The 21,329-nt window shown below is 64.7% G+C and overlaps 1 protein-coding gene across 1 annotated transcript in view; it reads left to right on the forward strand.

Annotated features, from left to right (window-relative positions):
* The first annotated feature begins 237 nt into the window (after nt 1-237).
* SIGLEC1 (sialic acid binding Ig like lectin 1) overlaps nt 238-21,329 on the forward strand; it is a 43,417-nt gene continuing 22,325 nt past the window's right edge. Inside the window, exons 1-7 of the mRNA XM_072862318.1 lie at nt 238-709; nt 16,604-16,753; nt 17,512-17,868; nt 17,958-18,254; nt 18,747-19,010; nt 19,799-20,053; nt 20,599-20,898. Of these exons, the coding sequence (XP_072718419.1) occupies nt 238-709; nt 16,604-16,753; nt 17,512-17,868; nt 17,958-18,254; nt 18,747-19,010; nt 19,799-20,053; nt 20,599-20,898 (2,095 nt within the window). The remainder of the gene's footprint in view (nt 710-16,603; nt 16,754-17,511; nt 17,869-17,957; nt 18,255-18,746; nt 19,011-19,798; nt 20,054-20,598; nt 20,899-21,329) is intronic.

Here is a 21,329-nt window from a genome sequence, read left to right on the forward strand (position 1 = left end):
GTCTTTTCTCCGTCCCCACACGCGTTTCTCTCCCAGTTTTTGTCATTCTCTTCATCCTGGCTGACACATCAGATGTAGCCCCATGGCTCTCTGCGCCCGTCTTTACCTACCGCTGGCTCTCTGCCCATCCGTCTGTCCTGCCTGTCTGTCCATCTGTCCAGACATCCAGCCACCTCCTGAATACAGAGCCCCATTTCTCCCAGCCCCGCAGCCCCCCCGAGCCGTGCTGCTCTCCCGATGGGGATCCTGGCTCGGGCTGTGCCAGGGAAGCAATGCCGGGGCGTCCGAGAGCGGGAGGCAGGCGAGGGCTCCGTCCAGCGGCTCCCAAAGGTCTCCATGCCAAGAAGAAACCATCCATGGAGGACTCAAAAGCACAGGCAGATCATTGACATCTCTGAGATCATTGAGATCGTTGGGATAATTGGGATCACTGAGGTCATTAGGATCATTGGGATCGTTGAGATCATTGGGATCGTTGGGTTCGTTGGGATCATTGGGATCATTGAGGTCATTGGGATCATTGGGACTGTTGAGATCGTTGGGATCGTTGGGTTCGTTGAGATTGTTGGGATCATTGAGGTCATTGGGGTCATTGAGATCATTGGGATCATTGGGATCATTTGGCTCATTGAAATCGTTGGGGTCATTGGGATCATGCCTCGAGATCGAGAAGCCCCTGACCTGCAGATCGCTGCAGGCTGGAAGAGCGGTCTCGTTAAAAACCTGCAAAGGTGTATAAAATTAGCGCAGTACCTGTACATCGGATCCCAGAGGGATTATCTAGCAGGTCCCAAACTGTCATGGGGAGCTGCTGGAGTCGTACCGGGAGAAACCTTGGCATCATCGTTAGGACAGTCCCTGGGGGGACGAAGCTGTGGTGGCCCAGCCGAGGCAGGACCGCAAGCTGGATGCGATCGAAGGCTGGGCACGGAAAGCCCCGTGGCTGGGAACGGGCATCGGCCGGAGAGGCGGCAGCCTGGAGCAGGACGTGCCGGATGATCAGGGGACGCACGGGTGGGAGCAGAGGGGCCACCGCGGCAGAACCGTCCTGTGCCAGCGCCTGCCGCGCCGGGGGGGACGTCCAAACACCGAAGAGGGTCCGTCCCCCAGCACACCTATCGATGCAGACACGCGTCTGTCCGTCCCTGTACCCTGTGTCCCTCCTGCCCGCGCACACGCACACATTTATCTGCCCATCTGCTGCCTGCTCCCCCCCCCTCCTCCTCTTGCTGTAGCACTGCCTGAGCCACTGGTCCCAGTTTGGGAACTGGGAAGAGCTTAGAAGGTGTCTGGACGTGTGCTGGGCTGGGAGGGGGTTGCGCAGGCAGCTCCCGCAGGCAGGTCAGGCAGGAGGTGGGTAAAGTGCGGCGTTAGGGCTGGTCGCCGTGGGCTCCTGGGCGGGCTAATGCAGGCACCCGCATGTGTACGGGCACACGCACACACGTGCACGTACGTGCACGCACACGTCGCGCCCTGGTTCCTGCGCCGGCGGGACAGAAAAAGCCGCTTTCCACGGCATGCAGGGCAGCAGGTGCCCGGCTGTACTGGGGCTGTACTGGGACTGCACTGGGGCCGTACTGGGGCTGTACTGGGGCTGTACTGGGACTGCACTGGGGCCGTACTGGGGCTGTACTGGGGCTGTAACGGGGCTGTACTGGGGCCGTACTGGGGCTGTACTGGGGCTGTACTGGGACTGTAACGGGACTGTACTGGGGCCGTACTGGGGCTGTACTGGGGCCGTACTGGGGCTGTACTGGGACTGTAACGGGACTGTACTGGGGCCGTACTGGGGCTGTACTGGGACTGTAATGGGACTGTACTGGGGCCGTACTGGGGCTGTACTGGGGCCGTACTGGGGCTGTACTGGGGCTGTACTGGCACTGCACTGGGGCCGTACTGGGGCTGTACTGGGGCTGCACTGGGGCTGTAACGGGACTGTACTGGGGCTGTACTGGGGCTGTACTGGGGCCGTACTGGGGCCGTACTGGGGCCGTACGGGGGCTGTAACGGGACTGTACTGGGGCTGTACTGGGGCTGTACTGGGACTGTAACGGGACTGTACTGGGGCCGTACTGGGGCTGTAACGGGACTGTACTGGGGCTGTACTGGGGCTGTACTGGGGCTGTACTGGCGCTGCACTGGGGCCGTACTGGGGCTGTACTGGGGCTGTACTGGGGCTGTAACGGGACTGTACTGGGGCTGTACTGGGGCTGTACTGGGGCCGTACTGGGGCTGTACTGGGGCTGTAACGGGACTGTACTGGGGCTGTACTGGGGCTGTACTGGGGCCGTACTGGGGCTGTACTGGGGCTGTAACGGGACTGTACTGGGGCTGTACTGGGGCTGTACTGGGGCTGGTGGGGGGTCGAGGTGATGGAGCAGGGAGGTCTCCGTCCCCCCTGGAGCCCTGCCCTGCATCCCTGCCCCGGAGCCGGGGAAGCTTCTGGAGGGAGGGGAAGAGAGGGGCGGAGGGGGCTACGCCTGTGTTTTCGTCCCTGGCGCCTCGTCAAGCGATGAGGTAGCGCTTTCCGGTAATTGAGGCAAGGCCCATGGAAATGCCTCGGTGAGACAGGAAGCCCGGGAGGAGAACGGAGAACCGGAGCCGGGAAGCCAGCACCGGACCCCGGCCAGGACGCAAAGCCTGTGCTCGGCCAGGGGGGCAAAACAAACCCGGGGCCGGGCCAGGCTGGCGTCCCCCCCCCGCGCCAGCACCCCGTGCTGCTCCCGGCGCCGGTGCCCCCTCCCCGGGAGCCGGGGCGGCCGCCGGCCGGGCACAGCAGCCTGTCCCCCCCTGCCCAGTTCACCCAGTTTGCTCCTCCAAAGGCAGGCAGCGTCTCCCGGGACGAGCAAAGCAGAGAGCTGGTCCTTCCCGCGCCAGGACCTGCAGAGCGAGGAGGGCAATCTTCATCATCACCGTCGCCATCACCATCATCGCCCATCACCAGGCGTCCCGGCGTGGGGCTGGGGGAGCGGGATGGAGGGTCAGGCAGCGGGGCCGGTGCAAACGGGGGACAAAGGAAGGTGCCGCAACCAGACCGAGGTCTTTGCGACCTCGATGCCAAGGGGGTCTCACGGGGAAGGGGTGCTGTCGCCCGTGGCCCCCCTTCTCGCCGCGCCGGCACACGGGGAGCAGGGAGGGAGCACACCCAGCCTGGGAAGGGCCGGCTCGCTTCCTTCTCGCAGCACAGCCCGTGCTCGCAGCGGGCGGGACGGGCTCTGGCCGTGTGCTGCGGTGGCAGAGTGCTGCCCCGGGGGGGGCTTTTTGGGTTGGCGTTCCCCTCTCTGGCTTCCCACAGAAACCACGGGGAGGTGGAAAGCACCGGAGCGCGGGAACCATCTGTGGTCGTTGTGCACGTGGTTTGGGACAGGCTGTCAGCAAACAGCTGTCAGGAAACAGCCGGTGCCTCAGTTTCCCCATGCCGGAGGCTTCGGGGAGGGTTGCACTGGGCAAGGCGTGCAGGAACCTGGCTCTGACCAGCTGAGCCCCACAAAGCTGCCTGCGGCTGCCCCCCAAACGCCCCTCCCTGCTCGCCGGCGGCCACAGGGGCTGCTGAGCGTGGCTTGGGGTGCAGGTGGGGACGAGCCGCCTCGCAGCTCCGGTATTTTGTTGGGTGAGCAGACAGCCGCGTGCTGTCACCGCGTGCCTGGCTGCCGGGGCTGGTCCCGAAGCGGTAACGTCCCATCCGCCCTCCCCGCAAGCCCTGGGCGTTGGGTCTCAAGGAAATGGTGGGGGGCTGTGACCCCCCTGGCCGTGACCCACCTGGGTCCCCAGCACGGGGCCGATACTGGGAGTGGGGCAGCCCCACACGCACTCCCGCACACACACACACGTGCTTTTGCACGCACGCACGCACACACACACACGTGCTTTTGCACACACGCACGCGCTCTTGCACGCACACAAAGCGAACCACAGCCGCGCACGACCACCCTTTCCTGCCAAACATGCCCTGCACACGCGTGTGCGCATACGCACACGCTTGTGCACACGTGCCCCCCGACTTCCCCAGGAAACCGCGGCGGCACACAGCTCCTTCGCGGTGCTCACCGGACCTTTCATCTCCCCGGGCCCGGCATTGTCCCCTGGCCTGTGGCCATGCCAGCTTCCTTCCTGGCCTCTCCCCTTCCCCTGCCCGGCCCCGGCCGCCGGCACAGCCAAACGCCCAGTGGGGTCCCGCCGGCCGACCCAGCCGGACCCCCGGGTCCTCGTCCCAGCCCTGGGGTCCCCGCCATGATGGAGGAGAAGGAGGAGGAGGATGCTCGGGGATGCAGCGGGGCCGCGGGCGTGCGTGCGGTGGTGTGTCACACCCGCACGCCGCCTGTCCCAGCCCCGAGCCCCTCCGCCAGCCAGGTGTCTGGAAAGCATTAGCCGGCCGGGACGGTGCGTTAGCTGCTAAGGAGGAGAAGACGTGAACGCTGCTCCGGGCGCGGAGGCACGCACGCTGCGCTCCCCCCCGCTCCCCACGGCTCCTGCCACCAGTCAGCGAATATTTCCTATACTGGGTCAGCTGGAGTTCTCCGGGAAAGGAGAAATCAACCCGGCGAGAGGGCCCGGATGGGGGGCACAGGGCTGGGGGGAGGACAAGCGCAGCAGCTTTGCCTTGGGGACCTCTGCGCCGTCCCAGCCCGGGAGGGTCAGGACTCCCAGCTGTGCCCAGCTGTGCCCTTGCCTCTGCCTCCATCACTCTCTAGTGACGGTCCCCATCTCGGTGGCCCCCGTTTGCTGGTAAAGCCATCGTGGGGCTGTGCACTTGGGGCTGCCTGGCCCCCAGTCTCTCTGCTGGGCCCCCAGGGACCCCCATCAAGACCCCCCGTGGGCACTGGGAGCTGGTGGCCGCAGGCATGTGGGGACAAAGGAGCCAGGAACGGCTGCTGGACAGGAGGGCTGCAGCAGGGAGCTATTTCCCTGGGATTTTTGCCACCCCTCGGGGCTCTGGGGGCTTAAACCCAGAAAAATCCCATCACACAGTCGTGTGCATGGCAGAAACATTTCTCCCTCCCTGTCTCTGGGACCGGCACAGAGCCCCACCACGGCATCGCCCCACCACGGCATCGCCCCACCATAGCATCGCCCCACCACAGCATCGCCCCACCACGGCATCCCCCCACCACGGCATCGCCCCACCACAGCATCGCCCCACCACAGCATCCCCCCACCACAGCATCCCCCCACCACGGCATCGCCCCACCACGGCATCGCCCCACCACGGCATCGCCCCACCACAGCATCGCCCCACCATGGCATCCCCCCACCACAGCATCGCCCCACCACAGCATCGCCCCACCACGGCATCGCCCCACCACAGCATCGCCCCACCACAGCATCCCCCACCACGGCATCACCCCACCACGGCATCCCCCCACCACGGCATCGCCAGCCGAGCCGCCTGGCTGCACCGAGGTTTCCCTTCTCTCCGACGTCCTGGGGGAGACCCTGACCTCCCCCAGCCCACCCTGCGGATGGGTGCTGTGCTGTGCCCCACGACAGGGCTGGAGACCCAGGCAGAGCTGATGGCCGGTGCCAGGGCTGGCAGATGGGCGGCAGGAGGGTCTGCTCCTACCGCTGCTGCCTTTCCTTGGAGCACCCATGGGTGGTCGCCTGCCTCTTGAGGCCATCCCGGGTGGTCGCCTGCCTCTCCCACCCTCTGCCTGGGGCGGGCAGGGCACAGCAGGGACAGACCAAGGCATCCCGCACATCCCCAGCACTGCTGGGTGAGGCCAAAGGGATTTGGGATGCTCTGAATTCCCCCAGCTCACACCCAGGGCTCACACCCAGAAAACGGAGGATTTGAAACCAAAATGGACCTTTCCACCCTCCGGTGTCCCGGGGGACCCCCTGTCCCGGCCCTGCTTAGCACAGACCCAGCAGCCCTGGCAGCGTGGTGGGAAGGGGGGGGTTCTCGTGGGCCTCCAGCTCCGGAGACTGATGTTTCAGGTCCTGATAACCGTGAGCGGTGAAAAAAGGATGAGCAAAATGCAAAATGATGTAGCAAAGTGGCTGCAGCCAGGAACAAGGGAGCTGAGCGGCGTAGGAAGGATCTTTAGCCTCTTCGCCGCAATCTCGGCCGCTGTTAGTAATGCGATGCAGGCGAGAGCCGTGTCGGGGACATCGTCTTGACAGCGGCCGTCCCTGAGAGCTTTTAAACATGTCCTTCGCTTCAGGCTCGGCGTCCTCCCCCGTGTGCGGAGGGAGGGATGGCCGGGAGTGGGTCGGGAGCATCTCGTACCCCGCACGATGGCCGAGCGTGGCCCTGCCGGTTCGGCTTCAAGCACTGGGGCTGGAAGGGGCTTTGGGTGGGGGGAAAGGTGCCCAGATGGGGGGATCCCCATCTCCCAGCCCTGGGGTGTCCCGGGGCAGCTCCTGGCTGCCCTGGGGATGGGCAGCAGCGGGGCGAGGGCACCGTCACAGAAAACCCGTGTCGTGGGAGGATGCCTTAAAACTGTCCTGTGAAGCTGCTTTTTCTTAACTCCCCCTGCAAGCGTTCGGATTTTCAAGCCGACGTTTTCCTGCCAGCAGCTTTGGCAGAAATTGCTTTTTCCCTGCCAGAAAACTGAAGAGAAACCCCAAATCAGGGTGTTTCCATCCAAAGCTGCTGCTGTTGTTCTTCACAAAACCTCTCGTGAATGGGAAAGCCGTTTCTCGCCCCGTGGCAGCTCTCTTGCCCGGCACCGCTCCGTCCCTCGGCCGCCGGTGTCACCGACAGCAGGATCTCCTGGCAGCGAGGGGCTCATCCCGCAGAGCCCGAGCAGCTCCCGGGGGTCCGGGTGGGTGACGAGGGGACGGGAGGGAGGGACACTGGCACAGCCCCGGGGGAGACGGGTCCTGCTTGCTCGCCGGACAGCCGTGGCACGGCCAGCACGTCGTGGGCTGGCTCCTGAAAAGCGATGGCTAATGTTAAGATGGAAAGCCAACTGTGTTTTTCATCTTAAAAATGGGTGTAACGGGGGGGACTTGTGGAGCACGACCCAAGGAAAGAGAGCTGCGGCCTCGGCCGTCGGGGATTGCTCCCTGCTCCGGGAGAGAGGAGGGCAGGAGCAGAGCTGATGCTCGCTCCGTCGTTCCTGATCCTTCCCGGCTGCTGCCCGCTCGCTGCCCACCTCCCCAGCCCCGTGTCCCCGTGGGACCGGCTCCGTCTGTCCCCCGCTGCGTTACAGCCCTTCGGCGGCGCGGCGGCTCTCGTCCGCGGCAGACGAGAAAGCTTTTAGCCCAGGACATGGGGGCCGCAGGCACATTAGCAGAGCCGTCCCCCCTCCCGTGCCAGGGGCTTCGGCTCGCAGCAGCGAAACCCTGCCTGGGTTTGCAACCGGGAAAATGCTTTCAGCCCATCCCAGCATTGCTGCAGATGGGAGCGAGGGGGCATTTTGTTCATGCCAGGGGTGCCAGGGATCCTCTGGGCATGAGAAGGCAGCCCCGGAGCGTGGGAATGGCTGCCTGTGGCTGGCGGAGCTGTGGACCGAGGGTTTGATCCCTGTCCTCATGGCTGGCTCTGCCTGGCGCTCGTGTCTGCGTCTTTTGTGGAGCTGACCTGGCCCCCACGCCCGGGAAGGCGAAAGCAACCTCAGGATCGTGGCCGGGACGCGGCGAGGGTGGCCGGGCACCTCCGTGGCTTTGCACTGTCCTGGGGGATGCTCGAGCATCCGGGTGCTCTCATCTCATCTCATCTCATCTCCTCATGCTCGAGCATCCGCTCGGTCTGGAAGAGGGAGGTGAGGCGAGAGCTGAGCCGGACCTCGGCCACCCACTGTGGGAGGCTGCAGCAGCCTCGGCACAATCGGATTTCCTCCCCGTGGAGCTGGTGGTCCCCCAGGAGCATCCCCGGGGGGCTTGAAAGGCGGCTTCTGCCTCCACGGAGGAGCTCTGCAATGGGTTCCTCTCCCCGTCGCCAGCCCTGCGTACACAAACCCTGCAGCGCGGGGTAGCCGTGGGCTAGCCAGGCCCTCGGCGTGCCCGAGCCGGGGGAGGGCTGCGGCATTTCCTTTGCATACAGCCAGCACCCCCTGGGTCCCATCCAGCACCCCCGAGCTCGGACGAGACGGGTCCTGCCCGTGGGGCGCAGCGAGGCCGTAGCCGAGCCCGGACCTCAGAGCGCGAAGCTCCCGAGTCCCTTTGTCACAGCACGGCACCCGGTGGGGTGTTTAGAAGCCCCCCCGAATGCCGCTGTGCAGCCCGGGGCTGGCAGGACCCGGCGTGTCCCCAGGAGCGTGCCCGGGCCAGGATGCCATCGGAGCAGCCCGGCACACGCGCTGCCGGCAGGAGCACGGCCCCGAGTCAGGCCGGGGCTGTCACGGCTTCGGACCCGGGGGTCTTCAGTGCCCCAGGGAGAGGGGAGCACATAGGAAAAGCAAACCTTTGGGTTTAGGCTGAGCTGGGCTTTGGGTCCGGTCTCATCAGGACCGCTCGGGTGGGCTATGGCAGCGAGCGGGGTGGGGGTGATGCCACGGATAACCTGCAGTGCCCAGGGCGTCCCTCACCCGGCCTCGGGGCTGCGGCGGCTGGTGGCCCATCTCGCTGGCACGGCCTGGGCTGGCTCCACCGACGGCTGCGGGCGCAGGTCCCGGCAGCGCAGCACGAGCGTTGCCGTGTCATATCACATTACATTGTACTTGATTGCTCATTGTGTCACAGGAATAATTTAAGTCGCTTTTCTCATCTGGGACTGCAGAAAACCCTGTCTGGCTCTTGAACTAATGAAGCGTCTGGGATCAGTGACTCGAAATGCTTAAAACACTTCAGTCCAGCATTTCCTAAATTTCAAAGTCAGATTTGTGCATTTGAAATTGATTTTTCACTTGAAAGCTTACTTTGCTTCTACATATGTGAATGTTAAAATCTCCTGGAGATGTTGAATCCAAGCCAAAACATTTTCTTTGCATCAAGCAACAGCTCAGCCTGAAAATTCTGCTCTCACAAGCCCAGAAACCAGCAGTACCTTGCAGGGCGATCCCAAGCCAGGGCTTTTTGTTTTAGCTGGGTGCTCGTGCACACCCGGACTTCACAGGGGCCAGCCGGCCGGGCGATGCTCTGCCCATAGGCACGAGCAAAGGTTTGAACCGGTGGCACAACCCCGGTCCTCAGCCCCGCAGCATCCCCCCGCCCCGGCAGGTCTCTCCTGCCCTTCCTGCGCTGCCCCTCCGGCTGCTGCCCCCCGCCTCTGCCTGAGCCCCGCGGCCCCTTGTGCCCAGCTCTGCGCCCTGCCAGCAACACCCACCCCACCCCATCCCATCCCATCCCATCCCATCCCATCCCATCCCATCCCATCCCATCCCACCCCATCCCATCCCATCTCATTCCATCCCATCCCCAACCCATCTCATTCCATTGCATCCCATCCCATCTTTTTCCATCCCATCCCATCTTTTTCCATCCCATCCCATCCCATCCCATCCCATCCCATCCCCAACCCATCTCATTCCATTGCATCCCATCCCATCTTTTTCCACCCCATCCCATCCCATCCCATCCCATCCCAGGGGCCCCTAAACCAGCCCCTGAGTGAGGGGGGGCTCATTACCCCCCTGTGCTCTCTCCTGTCTTCCCGCACTGTTGGGGTCAGCACAAACCCCCCCCGATACGGGCTGGGGACACCAGCGGGGCTGGGCACCCCCCGGGACGGGCTGCCACGCCGTGGACCCCCTTACTGGCTTCCCCCCCCATCCCACCACAGTCCCCCATCCCCCCCCGGCTCTGCAGAGCCCAGCCCATGGCCAGAGCCCCGGGGGGAGCCCAGGGGCCGCCCGGGTGCACCGGGGGCCTCGCACCTACCCCGCTGCCAAAGAAAATATTTACCCAGCGCCGAAATGAGCCGGGCCGGGTTCCCAGGGCTGGGTGACCCTTGGCGGCCCACCAGCGCTGGGGACGGGGTGTCGGGGGGGGGTGACGTGGGCGGCCGGCTCTCGCTGTAAGCCCGAACCGGCTCCGTGGGGCCGGAGGGGAAGACGTAAATACCTGCCAGCCCCCCGCCTCGGCATCCCCCAGCACGTTCCCCATAGGGGGGATCCATACGTGCCCGGCTCTGCGGGGTTCCCCGGGCGGCTGCGGGGTGTGCTGCTGCCAGGGGTGTCTGCGCTCGGGGTGGGGGGGCTCGGAGAGGTGAGGGAGGTCCCCAACATCTCTCTGACTCCAAGCAAGGGGACAGGGGTCCCGGGGGCTGCCCCACCGCCCCCAGCGCAGCCCCAGCAGGGACTCAGCCCCCCGGAGTCCCCCCAGCCGGAACGGTGCTGCGCCGGCCCCCCACGCTTCCCCCCCAGGCTCCCCTCCCAAAGAAAAATAGTCTCTGTTGACTCAGGTGCCAGCGCTGAGCGCGGTGACGCCGGGGCTTGGCCGCAGTTTTATAGCCTGTCTCCCAGCGGAGCGGCTATTTATTTTATTTGTCCTTTTCTTTCAGCCTTTCACCCCAGGAAGGTTAAGGTGAGGCTTCGGGGGGGGGGGGGCTGCAGGGAGATTTGGCCCCATCGTCCCGTGCCGCCTCCTCTCCCGTCTGCTTCCTCCAGCGACATCCCGCCGACAGAAAGCCACAAAGCAAATTTTGCAGGGGGAAGCGGGATTTTGCTGCCGTTCCCACAGCGGAGCTGGTTTGGGGTACCCTCAGCCAGCGGGGACTGCGGCGAGAGGGGGGTCCCCGGGCCCCCGGCACATCCCTGATTTATGCTCGCTCTTGCCATGCATATTTTCCTCTCCTCTCCCTCCTGACAGCCCACACCTCAAATTCCTGGGATGCCCCCAGGCAGCCCCTTATCAGCCCGGTATGCTGGCCAGCCCACATTCCTCCTGGGCAAGGAGCAAGCTGCCTCCCACATCTCCCCCTTGGTTTTTGCTGAGTCCTGGCCCCTGTCCCTCCACCAGCCCTGGAAAGCGTAGCCGGACACACGGTGCGCTCGGAGCCACGCCAGCAGATATCACGAGGGGAAACCCCACGGGAGGGCTTTGCCCCCACGAAGACGCTCGTCCCAGGCTGCGGCGACGGCCACCCTTCCCTCCCTGGGCGCGAGGCATGGGTTTCCTTGGCACGTTGCGCACTTTCACTGATTTCCCTGATTTTCTTCATTTGTTTCGGCTTCCCCAGAAGGTTCCCCTTTGCAGATGGCCACTGCCCTGGGGGAACGTGTCTCGGGACCTGGAAAGGGGAACTGGCCGGGGCTCTGCCCTAGACGCTGCCCGCTGCCCGCAGGAAGGCTGGGGGCAGAGGGCCGCAGAGGCAGGCAGCCTCTGCGTGGCTGGCACCCTGCGAGCGGCTGATCCGGCGGGGACAGCGAGCTCTGCTGCTGCCCACGTCACGGATTTGGGGAAGCCCGCGGGTCCCTGCGGCTTGGCTGGCAAGGGGGGGCGCAAGCTGCGAGCGGGTGGGGATGCCGAGCGGGCGCGGGAGCCACCAGCCAACACTTCGCTTGGGACGTGTCTGCCGAGCTCCTGAGCTCCTGCAAGGCTTGGGGAGGTGGGGACAAGGTGGGCTGTTGACCCCGAGGACGTGCCCACAGGGTGGGACGAGGCTCCGCAGGGGCTAACCCAGCCTGGTTGTTCTGGAGGTGGGTGCCGGTTTCCAGGGGCTCTTTGAAAGGGACTTGACAGCACCCATCGTCTCGGGCACTGGCAAGCCTGGGCTGGGTCTGTCCACCACGCTCGAGGAGAGCTCCCAGGCTCTGCTCGCAAGCCCGACCTGACTCCGTCCTTCCCGAGACCCCCGGGGAGAAGCCCACTCCGTCCCGGCAGGAGCAGGCTCCGCTCGGGCAGAGCTCGCTGCGTTGCGGAGCCGGGCCGGCTGCTCTAGCCCGAACCTTGCACCTTTGGGCTCCCGCTGCTGCCCACCACGGGACACGTTTGCACCAGGGCTGCAGAGAGAGTCCCTGGAGAGCGAAGGGTGACATCCAGGCCCTGCAGCACCCAAAATCTCGAGCGGGGACAGCAGCACCCAGCGCTGTGCTGTGCAAGGGCACAGAGGAGATGGCGTCCGCTCCGCAAAAGCGGTGCAGGGGGATCGAAAGGGAAGCAGAGGCTCAGGAAGCTGATGCAGAACAAGGGCTGGACCTGGGTCAAGCTGCCTCCGGCTTTCCTGCCTCGGGGCCAGATGGCCGCTCTGGCTCTTTGCAGACGCCCTGGCACCAGCCAGCCTGGGCCCAGATGCCATATGGCCGCATTTGCTTAAGTCAGGGTTTCTTCGCTCGGTGCTGCGTCAGGAAACGCAGCTCAGCAGCTTCTTGAACCCAGCTGGAGATGCGCGGGGTCCCTGCCGCAGGGCGTGCAGGCTTGGCACAGCATCCCCACACCGGCAACCTGGCTCCCTGCTCACTGGCAGGGTCTGGGACCGGTTTTCCGGCAGCACTGCTTGGTGGCGGGCGGCACAGCCTGAGGGGCTTGCCGGGGCGGCTGTGGGCAACTGCCGCTCCTGCCCTGCTGGCTCAGCACCCGACCCAGCTGAGTCAAGCCTGGCACGGAGCGGCTGGGGAGGGGACGTTGGGGCGCTGCGCAGCAGCACGAGGTCCGGGAGGGCGGTTTCCCATGCTCCCGGTCCATGTACACAAGGTCGAGCGTTGACCCTGAGCCATCAGATTGGAGTGCCAGCTCTACCCAGTGCACAGACGGGCTCGTGCCACGGCACCGGGTCCCTTTCCTTCAGATACAGGCACCCGCAGCAGAGGCCGGATCTCGATCCTGCCCCGACCCAGCCAAAGATCAGCTCAGCCCCTGCCTGACGGTCACGCTGCAGCGCCAGGCCTGGGACAGCCACGCTGCCGGGACGGTTTGCTCCTGGTTGCTCCTCGTGCAGGTCCCCCCTGGCCCCTCCAGAGCCTCCTCCCAAAATCCCAAGCCGATGGTGCCCCATCCTCAGTGCAAACCCTTCGGGCTTGGCCCGGCGGCCCCAGCAGCCTCTGCATCGCCCCGTGCCTTGGCACGGCCTCGGTGCCGGGCTGGGAACCCCTTTTGGGAGGGCTGGCAGAGTCCTCGCCTCGCTCTGGGCACGCCGCAGTGAAAACCCGCAACCTAACGGCGAGAATAAAGTCTCCGGGTGGCCGGTGGCCCCAGGGAGGACTTGGGCAGACGGCACGCCGGCGGCGGCGGCAGCATCCCCACGGGGCATTGCTGTCCCCGCGGGCACCTGCGCCGCCAGCACGGGGTCTCCCCCCTAAACCCAGAGACCCTCTGGGTGTGCTGGGCGGGGGGGTGGCTGCCCGTGGGGTACCACCCTGCCCTGGCTCTGGCACGTGCCCCGAGGGGCTCTGGGGATGCCAGGAGAGCGATGCTGGTTGGGCTGCAGTGGTGCAAAGAAAATGCAGCCGAGGACCCTCATAGCCTGGGGTGCTGCAGAAACCTCCTGTGGGGACCACCACGGCCCCTGTCCCAAAACAGCCCCGAATTAGTAAAAGGCAAGAAATAGCTGACGATGACAGCCACTTCCCAAAAGCAGCGGCAGGCACAAAGCCCTAAACGGGGAAGTGATGCAGTTTTGGGCTCCTCACCCCCCGCACCAGATAAATAGCTCTCCCCACGTGGCGAGGGGCAGGCGCCGTCCACGGACGTTGTGGCTCAGGACCCCGCACGGGCACAGGCACTGCCGGGTAATGCCGCTGCTCCCTGGGGATACTGGTGGAGGTGCTGGGACGGGGACACCCGGGGCAGAGACTGGTCCTGGGGTTCACGCCGCGGGGCTGGGACGAGGCGCCTGCGTGATGCCGTGCGGGGCTGGCAGGGTGGCGCGGGCTGCTCACGGGCACCTCGCCGTGGGGTGGATGGCTGCGGAGATGAAGGCAGCTGGCGGTGAGAGCATCTCCGTGGGGCTGAGCCTCGTCTGTCTTCTGCTGGGGTCAGGGAAGTTGCCCAGACAGCTCTGGGTCCCGGGTCCAGGCTCGGGGCTGGGTTTGGAGCCAGGGATGCACCCGACCTCGGGGGGGGGCTCGGTGCAAGCCCCTGGGCGGCAGAGATTGGCAAAGCCACGACGGCGGCGGCAGCGAGAGGGTGGTGCGGGACCCGTGCGCGGGCTGCTCTCCTGGCCTCTGGGACCGGGTGGGATCAGTGCCAGGGTGAATGCAGAGCCGGCAGTGGCGGAGGCAGGGCTGGGGTACCGGGCTGTCCCCCTCCCTCCCTGCTGCCAGCGCTGCCCTCCTTGGGTCTCGCAGGCAGAGGGACGGGACGGGCAGCAGGGAGGTGGGCTGCTCTGGGGACAAGTGCAGGGAGTTCCCTTCCACCCCTCGTCCCGGGGGGACGCTGCCCGACCGCCCCGCAGTCCCCATCTCTGCTGCTCTCTCTGCCCTGGGACACGGTGGAGGCTGAAGGGACCAACGCCAGAAGTTTCCCCTCTTCGTGCTCAGCCCCGGTTGCCGCATTTCTATGCCGACAGGTGATTTTTACCAAAGCTTGAAGAAGTTAGGCATCTCCCTTGCACTTGCTGGCACACACAGGAGCCCTCGCGGGGATTTTGCTGGCTGTCCCGCAGATGGGCCGGTGGCAGCTGAGGCTGAGCGGGACTGTGGGTGCGGAGGAGACCGTTACAGGCTCCTTCACCGGGTAATTGCATCTTTCCCCCCTGTTTTCCAGTGCATGACATCTAAATGTTCTTGCCTAGTTAGTATTAGGTGATAATGCACAACATGTTCTGCTCTGGCGTGTGCAATGTGGCTGGCCCAGACCACCGCCGCGTTGTGCACGTGCACACACACACACACACAGAGGCTATTACAAATGTTTTTGCCGAGAACTCTTTACAAATGTTTTAATTTTGTTGAGCTAACAAGCACCAGGGCCCCACCATGGGCTGCCACGTTCCCCAGGCGCAGCACGGGGTGGGTGGGTGGCGGGGAGCTGGGGTCCCCATCCTGCGCCGAGGGTCCCCTCGAGGCCACACCACCCAGAAACCGAAACCGGGAGAAGCGCGGCAGAAGAAACGAAACTCGGCGTCGGGGTGAGCGGGGGGGCTGGGGAGCGGACCCCGGCGCTGAGCCGGCGTTTCCTTCCTCCTTCCTCCTTCCTTCGCCCCGAGCCCAGCGGCCCCCGCCGATCCCGCTGCTATTTCTGGCCCCCGCGCAGTCCCCGGCTGCCCCCAGCCCCTGGGCAGCCCTCCAGCCCCGCCGTGCTGGGGGGCCGGGGCGCTGGGACCCCCTCCCAGGGTGCTGGCGGGGCCGGGCCATTTGCTCTTGGTGCTTTGGTTTGGCCAGGGAAAAAAATCCCCGGGGAAACTAAAGCTCTCACGAGTGCTTTGGAGTCTAAAATACCCTCCCTAAACCAAATTAGCAGCAAGGAAATTCAAAGCATGTGGGGGGGGAAAAAAAAGGTGTCAGCAAAGTAGCAAATCACTGAAGGAGGAAGAGGTTGGCTCAGGGAGTAAAGAGCTGCCTCGTTCAATACCGAAAGATCGCTAAAGATCTAAACGGAAATCAAGCAGTTAATTGGTTTCCATGATAACGAAAAAAAACGCAGAAAAAAAAAATCCGGTTTATCACAGAATAATTTTTTTAAAATTAAAAAAATAATTTCATCAGTTTGCTTAGGTCTAGAGCTGCAAAAAGCCATTAAACCGACTAAAACTGATAAATCCCTACTTAAAACCATCCCACCTGAATGTACAACACCAAAAATCAGAGGCAGACCCCAGAGCGGGCACCGGCCGTGCCGGGCTCGGCGCTGTGGCCACGCTCCTCCTCACCGCAACTGCTCTTATTGAAACCAAAACTGCGGAGTCTAAAAATCCTTCGGTCCCACCTCCGGGACCTGATCCCCTGCCCTCTGCAGCCCGCGGTTCGGTTGCTCCCACGGGGCACCGGTACCTTTGTCTCCAGCGTTTCGGCAGCCGGGATGCCGTGCATCCCGCGGAGCTGCGGTATGGGGACAGCTTTAACACAAGCCCGACCATGTCCCTCTGTCCTCCGTCCCCACGTCTGTGCCGCCCCACAGATCCTCAGGTGCTCCGGAGCTTGGCTGGCGGCCGTGAGGAGGTCGCTGGGATTTCTGGCTTAATGGGGATTTCCCCAAGAGTGCTTCTTTAGAAGTATCTCTCCTCTTTATTTCAGGTATCCGCTTGCTTCCTTATGCCCTCATGTTTATTTTCATAAATAATGAAAATTAACATTATTTATGAAAATAAACCCAGACTCCCGTAACCGGCATTTGCACAACCCCATCCCACACCCTACGCACATTTTCCATGTCAGTATCATATTATTCTTCTTCACTTGCTCCCCGCGTTGCACGGATGCAACGGGCACGTGAATAAGCTCCCTAAACCTCGTCACCTCACTGCAAAACCCGGACTAACTCCTTAAACCCCCACGTGAGTTCAGTGGGGCCGGGGGTCCCCCTCACCCCACACCATCCCTCTCCCAACCCGGCCCGTTGGAGACCGTGCTGCTGCCGCCGGCAGCGCCGTGCATCCAGAGCGATGCCGGCGTCGCTGCAAGCAGGATTCCTCCTGCATGGATCAATAATGTGCTTTGCTGGTGGGAGACCGAAGCGAATGAGCTGGGATCGAGGTTTTCCCATTCAGTGCGGAAGGAATTGCCTTTGGCCGGCACCGGGGTGGGCTCCGGCAGCCCAGGGCGGGGGCGTACGGTGGGAAAAGCTGGACCGTGCTGACGCACAACGTGTTTCAAGGCCTTTGGCCGCCTCTTCTTGTCGTCAGGGTCCCCTCTGCTGAACGCCGACCTCGACGACCGGCCACCTCCCACCCTCGCGGCGTCAGCCTCTGCCCCAGGGAGCCCCAGCCGTGCCCGGGGTGCTGCCATGCGCCTGCCCCCGTGCCTCGTCCTCCTGGCCAGCCTTGTCCCGCCAGGTACGGTGCCACCAAGACACCCGCTGCCTCCTGCCCCGCCGCGGCCCCGCCGGCACGGTCCGGCTCCCTGCAGGGGCCGGTTGCCTGGATTTACACCAGGAAGGGTGGGAGCGGGAGCGCTGCATCGAGCCGTGCACTGTGCCCGAGGGACAGGCAGGACAGGCTCTGGGGACGCCGCGGCGGGTCCTGGCTCTCCCGCAGGCCACGGCACAGCAGATGCTCCGGGAAGGTTTGCCGGCACGTGCCGCGTGGCTCTGCGCTCCCGCATGGCCGCTCTGCCCGTGCCCCCTCCTCCCGACGTGGTAGCCGTGGGCAGGGACGGGGCTGGGCTCTGGGACGGGGTGGGATGGGGTGGGCACGAGAGAAAGGACAAGGAGACAGAGAGGCGAGGAAACAAGCTTTTGGAGGGCCAGGAGGGCAAATTTTTCCTTTTTTACTAGTTTTTTAGGTCTTTGCTTTTCAAATCTGGCTGGTGCCTTGGGCTGTCCGAAAGGACCACCCACACCTCCCCTTTTTCTACGTCAAAATCTTCCCCCCGGGCTGTTTTGTCTCACCTCTCCGTTCTCCTCTCCCACCTCCCCCCCACCCCCAGACCCTCCCTGCCTGCCGCGACCCCCCTGCCTGTTCAGGCAGCTCAGGAGATGCGACGCAGCCCCGGTGGGTGCCGGGAGGGGAGCAGGGGGCTGCAGCCCACGGCAGCCCCCAACATGGCTCAACCGCCTGACCCCCCCCTTCCCGCTGCCTCCCCTCCGACACAGCCCTCGGCTCGTGGGGGGTCGCCTACCCCGAGGTCCTGCAGGGCGTCAGGGACTCCTGCGTGGTGGTTCCCTGCACGCTGAGCTACCCCGACGACGTGGAGGCCAGCGACGGCATCGTGGCCATTTGGTACAAGGACTACGACGACCAGAAGAGGCTGGTGTACCACTCGGCAGCCCAGGAGGTGGACGATCACTTCAGGGGCCGTGCTCAGCTCCTGGGGGACCCCGCTGCTCGCAACTGCACCCTGTTGCTGCGGGGGGTGACGCCGGAGGACAGCGGGCCCTACAGGTTCCGCTTTGAGATCATCAACGGCGACCGGTGGTCAGCGGCGCAGGATGTGACGCTGAGGGTTTCGGGTGGGTACAGCGGTGAGACCCCCCCTCACCCCTCGCCAGCTCCCTGCCCGCCCCATGCAGACATCCCACCCTCTGCTCTCCATCCCCAGACGACCTCAAGCACCCGAGCGTTGCCGCCAACGAGGAGCAAATCGAGGGGCAAACGTCCATCTTGAAGTGCTCCACACCCTACGTCTGCCCGCTGGGCGACGTCGCCCTGCACTGGGAGGGCTACAACCCCCAGGTCTCGACCGTGTCCGGCCAGGTCCAGCTGAACACGAGCAAGGTCGGCCACCACCTGACCCTCACCACCTCCTTCTCCTGGAAGGACCACTCCAAGAAGCTGCTCTGCGAAGTTTCTTACGGCTCCAAGAAGGCGACCGGGGAGGTCGTCCTGCGGGTGAGACGTACGTGGGGCGGCTCTGCACGGGGGTGGCTGAGCGGGGCGGGGGGACGGGGTCCCCTCTGCCCTGGCCGCACCGCCCAGGTCCCCCTCCTGCCACCCACCATGCCTCCCCTTCCGCCTCCCTCCTGGTGCCCTTTGCAAAAAGCCGGAGCAGAGTTTGCTTCCTCCTCCCTCTCCGGTTCCCCCACGGCTCTCCATGGCCAGAGCCGGCGTCAGTCCCACAAACGCTGCTGAAATGCCACCTCCAGCTCCGTGGCACGTCCTGGCACCCACCGTCTGCTGCCGGTGTGGGTGCTTTGCCCCCTCTCCCAGCTCTCCTCTGAGCAGAGATGCCCTCCCAGTGCCAGACCCAGCTCCCGTGCTTGGGGGAGAGCTTTGCTCCTTTCCCCACACCAGACCCTCACGTATAAACAGCCGGACGGGCTACGGCAGAGTCCCGCGGGTCCTGCCCAGCCTCACTGCTGCCCGCCGTGTCCGTCTGTCCTCCCCGCAGACTCCCCTAAGGACACCCAAGTGTCGGTCAGACCCTCGGCGCAGAACATCCGCGTGGGCGACACGGTCTCCCTCATCTGCGAGGTGAGCAGCAGCTACCCCCCGGTCTCAGCGTACCGCTGGTACAAGGACAGGGTGGCCATGGGCAGCGAGCAGATCCTGACCCTCCGGGACGTTCGCCGCGAGGACCACGGGCAGTACCACTGTGAAGCCGAGAACGCCGTCGGGGCTGGCGTGGCGCCTGCCATGACGCTCTACATCTTCTGTAAGTGGCAGGGGAGCTCGCTGGTGGCCACGGTGGCCCTCGGGGTGGAGGGGACGTTGCTGGAGGAGGAGCGGGGACGCAGGAGTGGGAGGGAGTTTACCCAGTGAGTCCGGACTGGCACCGAGGTGGCCGGTGCTGGCTGGAGGACCAGGAGCTGGGGAGTTGGTGACGGAGGACTGTGATGCTTCCATCGTGCCATGCCCGCGTCCGCCGTCCTTCGCGGCACAGGGCTGTGGCGAGCCCCAAAGACAGGGCAGGGAGGGATTTCCAGCCAAGCCCGGGCAGCGGAGCCGGCTGCGAGGCTTCTCTGCCGCTGCTGGGAAGGAGATTGTCAGAGCTCGTGGGGAGTCGGAGCCAGGGTGGTCTGTGGGGAGAGGGGAGCCGGGACCCTCCATCAGATCCTGCCGTAGAGACAAGCCCCAGACCGCCGCATCGCCCAGGAGCCTGCCACGGGGAGCATCTCCCCCCGGCCTGGAGCAGATGGGGCCGGGCTGCTCCCCCCAAAGCCCCCCGTGCAAACCGTGCGAGGCGAAGGACGCTGCTGCACCCACCATGAGTTTTACCCCTGGGGTTTTGCATTAAAGCCAGGACTTGGACCCCCAGCTGGCGAGGTGCCGGTGGCGGGGAAGGACCCCAAATGCCTCCCGCCCCCATCGCTGTCCCTGGGGGGCAGAGGGGCTCCCGCCCGTCCCCAGACTCTGTCCCACACCGCAGGGGCAGGGGGTCTGCGGCCGGGGGCTGCTCTCCTGCCTCCAAGGCCATCCTGAACGCGCTCCCGTCTCCGTCAGCTGCACAGATCTCGGTGAGCCCCGCGGCCGAGGTGCAGGAAGGGACGGCCACCACCTTGTCCTGCGACGTCCCTGGCAGGGAGGGCCAGGACCTCAACTACACCTGGTACAAGAACAACGTCTGGCTCAAGGAGGGCACGGCACACACCCTCATCTTCCACCATCTGTCAGCCAGCGACGCCGGCTATTACTCCTGCAAGGTGACAAATGAGTGGGGCAGTGACACGTCCCAGGCCATCAGCCTGACCGTGACATGTGAGTGCCCACGGCTCCTGCCAGGGGACAGGGGGGTCCCGGCCGGACAAGGGTCCCTTTGTGCCAGGGGCTGAGCAAACCCCCCGAGTCAAAACGAAGTCTCTGCCCCAAACATCTTGGGTCCAGTTAAAAGGGGGGTTTCAGCCTTTCTGAGTAGAAGTTGCTATAAATGCAACAATTTCTGGTCACGAGCCGGATTTGAAGGCACCGGGAAGCGGTATTTGCTGCAGCAGGGACCCGTCCGTTCATTGCAGCATCTCCCACTCCTGCACTAATCTGTTACACCCCATAAACTGCTGGGAGGTTACTGACCGAGGAGCCAGCTATGATAATAACAGCTCAGGAGCTTTTGCAAGTCAGGGGAAAAATAAAATAGCCCTGGGTTTGGCTTTGACATTTCTGTGAGTAAATATATCCCGCTTACGTAAGGGGGAAAGCAGCTTGGAGGAACGGCTGTGCGGGTCGGGGCTGGACGTGCCCCACGTGCGGGTAGCGGCCGCACTGCCGGGACCTCCCGAGCTGCAGCATCCTCTCCGCTCCCACAGACCCCCCCCGGACCCCCACCATCACGCTCTTCCAGGAGACGCAGGGCGGCTGGCTGGCCATCATCCACTGCGCCGTGGACAGCCACCCCCCGGCCACCATGGCCCTTTACCGCGACGGCGTCTTGCTGGCGGCCAGCGGGTCGCAGGCAGCCCCGCGCCAGCGGCTCGGCGTCACCGCCTCCCGCAACACCCTGCGGCTGGAGATCCGTGGTGCGGGGCCCCAGGACAGCGGGGAGTACCGCTGCACGGCCAGCAACGCCTACGGCAACGCCAGCGCCGCCAAGCCCTTCCTCGCCCGTGGTGAGTCCCGCCGCTCCCGGTGCAAGGGGGCTGCCGAGCTCCTGGCCCCGGGTCTTGGGTGCCGACGAAGCCCCGGGGCTGTTGGGGCTGTCTCTGCGGGGCTGGGGGGTCCACGCAGCCCTGAGAGCTGGAGGGACCCGCGTGGCACCGTGGGGACATCGGTGTCTCGGGGACCGCGCGGTGCCGGTGCCCTCCCTGCAGCCCTTCCCCGCCTCGGGGGGTGGAAGCTGCTTGCAGAGCTGGAGGTGCTCCTGAGTTTTGTTTTTCAAAATGCTGCAAAATCTGTAGCAGTTTGTCCAAACTCTTTCTTCCCTGTTCCCGCAAGCCCCCAGCGGTGCACAGCATCCGGGCACACAGCGGGGACCGGCTCCTCCTGCTCCATCCCCTCTGCACCCCGCGGCTCCCCCAGCCTTGAGGGTTTGGGGTGACAG

Source organism: Ciconia boyciana, chromosome 5 (genome assembly GCF_034638445.1).
Source record: "Ciconia boyciana chromosome 5, ASM3463844v1, whole genome shotgun sequence".
NCBI classification, from domain to species: domain Eukaryota; kingdom Metazoa; phylum Chordata; class Aves; order Ciconiiformes; family Ciconiidae; genus Ciconia; species Ciconia boyciana.